This window comes from Heterodontus francisci, chromosome 39, assembly GCF_036365525.1.
Source record: "Heterodontus francisci isolate sHetFra1 chromosome 39, sHetFra1.hap1, whole genome shotgun sequence".
NCBI lineage: Eukaryota > Metazoa > Chordata > Chondrichthyes > Heterodontiformes > Heterodontidae > Heterodontus > Heterodontus francisci.
Window position 1 is genome coordinate 38,829,652 of NC_090409.1, and position 6,000 is coordinate 38,835,651.

Below are 6,000 nucleotides of genomic sequence, written 5' to 3' on the forward strand. Positions count from 1 at the left end.
TTAGTGGATCAGATGGGTTTCGACAACAACCGACAATGGTTTCACGGTCACCACCCGACTAGCTTTTTAATTCCAGATTTATTAATTGAATTCAGTTTTCACCATCTGGCGCGGTGGGATTCGAACCCATGTCCCCAAAGCGTTGGACTGGGGTTACTGGTCTAGTGACAGGACCACTGCACCACTACACATTATTTCAGAGATCTTTCTGCTGTTGTAGATGGAACATTTGGGTGAACAAATCTCAGTCCCAGGTAGAAGAGCTCACCTTAATGCAAAGGCAGACACGGAGACTCAACAACCATCACCTCTTTCCCGACTCGATGAAAAATGCCCAGAGAGCAGTGTTTAAGAACCCTGTAATTCATCTTCCCAGTGAGGGATAATTAAACAAGACGAGGCAGGATTATCAACCCGCCCCCCCCACCGCATAAACGGAAAAAACAGCATCTTTCTACGAGCGGGGGGATATTTTCAGTCAGATCCAATCAGCATCTTTGTTCCATATTTGGCCCAGGAATTGGGCGCACTTTTGAGAAGCTGCACCTCAGAGGTAACGGTCTTCCTCGTGACACGGCCGGGTGCAGGAGTCAATCCCTTTGGATTCAATTCCCAGTCTCTGCAACGTCAGCCGCGTCTCAGTCAGTTGCATCGCAAAAGCGCTCGAGTCGGAAGGTTGTGGGTTCGATCCCCGCTTCAGAGACTTGACCACAAAAATCCACACTGGCGCGCGCAGGGGCAGCACCGAGAGGCCGCCCCACGGCCCCAGAGGGGACCCACTTTCTGATGAGACATTAAACCGAGGCCCCCGTCTGCCCTCTCAGTTGGGTGTAAAAGTTCTCCCCGGTGTCCAGGCGACAATATTTATCCCTCAACCAATATCACTAAAAAAAAATAATCTGGGGTCATTATCATAATTGCTGTTTGTGGGATCTTGCTGTGCGCAGATTGGCTGCCGCTCTTCATACAAGTGACCACACTTCAGAAAAAGCACTTCATTGGCTGTAAAGCGCTTTGGGACCCCCTGAGGTGGGGAAAGGCGCTAGAGAAATGCAAGTTCATTTAGTGGGCTTCAGACAGAGCTGTAGCATAGCATCACCACTCTAGCCTCGGGTTTGTGGGGGGGTAGGTTTGGAGGGGTGCGAATGCACAGGACACATTCCCTCTACTTATAGCAGCTACAGTGTCGGCCGAGGACAGGATTGGTCCAAATGTGACGCCTTCATGGTCAAATAGCTGCGGAAACACGATGGCCAGGGGTTATGGACGTTCGAGCACAGTACAGAAGGACTGTCTATGCCCAAGATACACTTGGACATTTTCTGGACAGGAGGGGGTGGGGGGGGGGGGGGGGGGAAGGACGAGAGGGGAAAAAAGGGGGAGGAGACAATTATAGACCCCATCCCCTCAGATCTGTGTGAGTGGTGTTCCTCGACAGTACATTTCTGTACAGGGTCTGCACAGATAGCTGAAACTCTCAAACAAATCACAAGAGGCCCTTCGGCCCATCCTGTCTGTGCTGGCTCTCTGTCAGAGCAACTCAGCTAGTCCCACTGCCCCCTGCCTTTTCCCCCCCCTAGCCCCCGCACAACTTTACTCTTCACATCATTATCCAATTGCCTTTTGAAAGCCACCATTGAATGTGCCTCCACCACACTCTCAGGCAGCGCATTCCACATCCCAAACACTCGCTGACCAAAAAAGATTCCCCCCACCCCCCCCTCTCATGTCGCCATTGTTTCTTTTGCCAATCGCCTTAAATCGGTGTCCTCTGACTCTCCATCCTTCCACCAACGGGAACAGTTTCTCCCGATCGATTGTGTCCGGAGCCCTGGTGATTTTCTAAAGGCATAATGAAGAACATCTTACATTTATACAGCACATTTAACGTGGAAGGATGTCCCAAGGTGCTTCACAGGAACAGAAATCAGACAAAATTTGACCCCGAGCCACATCATGAGATATTAGGGACCGGCGACCAAAAGCTCGGTCAAAGAGGTTGGTTTTTCAGGAGCGTCTTAAAGGAGGAGAGAGAGAGGGGGAGAGGTTTAGGGAGGGAATTCCAGAGCTTAGGGCCCCAGGCAGCTGAAGGCACGGCCGCCAATGGTGGAGCGATGGGAATCGGGGGATGGACAAGAGGCCGGAATTGGAGGAGCACAGAGATCTTAGAGGGTCGTAGGGGCTGGAGGAGGTTACAGAGATAGGGAGGGTTGTAGGGGCTGGAGGTGGTTACAGAGATAGGGAGGGTCGTAGGGGCTGGAGGTGGTTACAGAGATAGGGAGGGTCGTAGGGGCTGGAGGTGGTTACAGAGATGAAATAGCTTGATGGATTGCGTTATCGTATGGTACACCACCCCGCCCTTCCTCCCATGCCTTCTGACCTGGCACATCTTCATCCGTAGAGCCCCCGTAGTCCTCGTCTGGAGTCAGTGGTCTGGGATTGGTCCGCGATGTGCTGGGCCTGAGCTCATCTGCACTTGGTCTCCGAGGCTCCTTCATGAGGGCGGGCTTGTGCTCCTTTGCAGGCAATTTGCGAGGCAGCTCTGGAGAGACCTGCAACAGGGGAGGGCAGAGGTCAGCAAGTGGAGGGCAGAGGTCAGCAAGCGGAGGGCAGAGGTCAGCAAGCAGAGGGCAGAGGTCAGCAAGCAGAGGGCAGAGGTCAGCAAGCAGAGGGCAGAGGTCAGCAAGCAGAGGGCAGAGGTCAGCAAGCAGAGGGCAGAGGTCAGCAAGCAGAGGGCAGAGGTCAGCAAGCAGAGGGCAGAGGTCAGCAAGCAGAGGGCAGAGGTCAGCAAGCAGAGGGCAGAGGTCAGCAAGCAGAGGGCAGAGGTCAGCAAGCAGAGGGCAGAGGTCAGCAAGCAGAGGGCAGAGGTCAGCAAGCAGAGGGCAGAGGTCAGCAAGCAGAGGGCAGAGGTCAGCAAGCAGAGGGCAGAGGTCAGCAAGCAGAGGGCAGAGGTCAGCAAGCAGAGGGCAGAGGTCAGCAAGCAGAGGGCAGAGGTCAGCAAGCAGAGGGCAGAGGTCAGCAAGCAGAGGGCAGAGGTCAGCAAGCAGAGGGCAGAGGTCAGCAAGCAGAGGGCAGAGGTCAGCAAGCAGAGGGCAGAGGTCAGCAAGCAGAGGGCAGAGGTCAGCAAGCAGAGGGCAGAGGTCAGCAAGCAGAGGGCAGAGGTCAGCAAGCAGAGGGCAGAGGTCAGCAAGCAGAGGGCAGAGGTCAGCAAGCAGAGGGCAGAGGTCAGCAAGCAGAGGGCAGAGGTCAGCAAGCAGAGGGCAGAGGTCAGCAAGCAGAGGGCAGAGGTCAGCAAGCAGAGGGCAGAGGTCAGCAAGCAGAGGGCAGAGGTCAGCAAGCAGAGGGCAGAGGTCAGCAAGCAGAGGGCAGAGGTCAGCAAGCAGAGGGCAGAGGTCAGCAAGCAGAGGGCAGAGGGCAGCAAGCAGAGGGCAGAGGGCAGCAAGCAGAGGGCAGAGGGCAGCAAGCAGAGGGCAGAGGGCAGCAAGCAGAGGGCAGAGGGCAGCAAGCAGAGGGCAGAGGGCAGCAAGCAGAGGGCAGAGGGCAGCAAGCAGAGGGCAGAGGGCAGCAAGCAGAGGGCAGAGGGCAGCAAGCAGAGGGCAGAGGTCAGCAAGCAGAGGGCAGAGGTCAGCAAGCAGAGGGCAGAGGTCAGCAAGCAGAGGGCAGAGGTCAGCAAGCAGAGGGCAGAGGTCAGCAAGCAGAGGGCAGAGGTCAGCAAGCAGAGGGCAGAGGTCAGCAAGCAGAGGGCAGAGGTCAGCAAGCAGAGGGCAGAGGTCAGCAAGCAGAGGGCAGAGGTCAGCGAGCAGAGGGCAGAGGTCAGCGAGCAGAGGGCAGAGGTCAGCAAGCAGAGGGCAGAGGTCAGCAAGCAGAGGAGCAGGAGTAGGCCATTCGACACTTTCAGCCTGCTCTGCCATTCAATAAGATCATGGTTGATCTGCTTTTGGCAATGACCATCTCAAACAAGAGAGAATCTAACCATCTCCCCTTGACATTCAATGGCATTACCATCGCTGAATCCCCCACTATCAACATCCTAGGGGCTACCATTGACCAGAAATTGAACTGGAGTAGCCATATAAATACCATGGCTACAAGAGCAGGTCAGAGGCTAGGAATTCTGCAGTGAGTAACTCACCTCCTGACTCCCCAAAGTCTGTCCACCATCTACAAGGCACAAGTCAGGAGTGTGATGGAATACTCTCCACTTGCCTGGATGGGTGCAGCTCCAACAACACTCAAGAAGCTCGACAACATCCAGGACAAAGCAGCCCGCTTGATTGGCATCCCATCCACAAACATTCACTCCCTCCACCACCGACGCACAGTGGCAGCAGTGTGTACCATCTACAAGATGCACTGCAGCAACGCACTAAGGCTCCTTAGACAGCATCTTCCAAACCCGCGACCTCTACCAACTAGAAGGACAAGGGCAGCAGATGCATGGGAACACCACCACCTGCAAGTTCCCCTCCAAGCCACACACCATCCTGACTTGGAACTATATCGCCGTTCCTTCACTGTCACTGGGTCAAAATCCTGGAACTCCCTTCCTAACAGCACTGTGGGTGTACCTACCCCACACGGACTGCAGCGGTTCAAGAAGGCAGCTCACCACCACCTTCTCAAGGGCAATTAGGAATGGGCAACAAATGCTGGTCTGGCCAACGATGCCCACATCCCTCGAACAAATATAAAAAAGAAGTCTCAACTCCATTCTCCTCTCTGCTTCCATAACCCTAGAGTCTCTTGTCCACCAAAAATCCAACTCAGCCTTGTACAAATTCAATGACCCAGGCTCCACTATGCTCTGGGGAAAGAGAATTTCACAGACTAACAACCCTCAGTGAGGAAATAAATTTCTCCTCATCAGAGGTTTGGATTTCTCTTCTGCAAACCACAGTTGGGGCTGAATCTACTCAGAATCTTGCAATTATTTATATTTTGCTATCCCAAGTTATTAAGGGATATGGGCAAAAGCGGGAACGTGGAGATAGATCACAGATCAGCCGTGATCTCATTGAATGGCGGAACAGGCTGGAGGGGCTGAATGGCCTGCTCCTGTCTTCCTTTAATAGATATGCACGTGGCTGAGATCCTACCTTTCTGTCCGAGACCGTCTCGGTTCGAAACGACAGCCGGCCAGTCAAATCCTCCTCCTCCTCAGCCGAGCCTTCGCTGCTTGATTCAGGCCCATCCAAAAGGTACCTATTCCAAACGAAACGAGGGAACGGCGTTCAAACAGAGACTCCACAGTTTATTACGATTAATCATTCCTGAGATGTGGGCGTCACTGGCAAGGCTGGTCTTTATTGTCCATCCCGAGACGCCCCTTGTGAAGGTGGCAGTGGGCTGCCTTCTGAAACCTTTTCAGTCCCGTGCGGAGAAGGTTGAGCCCACGGTGCTGTTGGGGAAGGGGTTGCAGATTGCTGACCCACCGATACTGTTCATACAACACGGTAGGAGGAGACAGGGCCCCCGTATGTGTTACAATCATAAAAACAGCCAATCAGCAGGAAGGCAAAGAAGCAGAGGTGAGGAGGGGAAAGGAAAAACGTTTTCTTCAAAAATGCAACGAGTGGTGAAGACAATGAAGAATGTGCCGCCTGTATGGGCAGCGGATACAGATTTAACAGTAGTTTTCAAACAGGGATGCGCTGCCCCAGAGTGTGTGGAGGCACATTCAGTCGAGTCTTTTAAGAGGGAATTGGACTGTTGTACAAAAAGGAAGAACGTGCAGGGCAGTGGGGAGAGGATGGGGGAGTGGCACCAGGTAAATTGCTTCCCCCCCGATAGCCAGCACAGACACGATGGGCCAAATGGCCTCCTTCTGTGTTGTAATCATTCTGTGAAGAGCAGAGGAGTGGGACTAACTGGATAGCACTTTCAAAGAGCCAGCACAGGCACCAAGGGCTGAATGGCCTCGTTCTGTGCTGCTTCTACAATTCTATAACCATTTTTGCATTGTTCTGATAAATAGGTAAAGTAACCTCAAATAATACAAAG

At 53.6% G+C, this 6,000-nt stretch overlaps 1 protein-coding gene across 1 annotated transcript in view; it reads right to left on the reverse strand.

Moving 5' to 3' along the window:
- The window catches only part of xrcc1 (X-ray repair complementing defective repair in Chinese hamster cells 1), a 45,876-nt gene that overhangs the window by 22,215 nt on the left and 17,661 nt on the right, over nucleotides 1–6,000 (reverse strand). The window contains exons 7-8 of the mRNA XM_068018736.1: nucleotides 5,097–5,202; nucleotides 2,381–2,552 (exon numbers count right to left, since the gene is read on the reverse strand). Of these exons, the coding sequence (XP_067874837.1) occupies nucleotides 2,381–2,552; nucleotides 5,097–5,202 (278 nt within the window). The remainder of the gene's footprint in view (nucleotides 1–2,380; nucleotides 2,553–5,096; nucleotides 5,203–6,000) is intronic.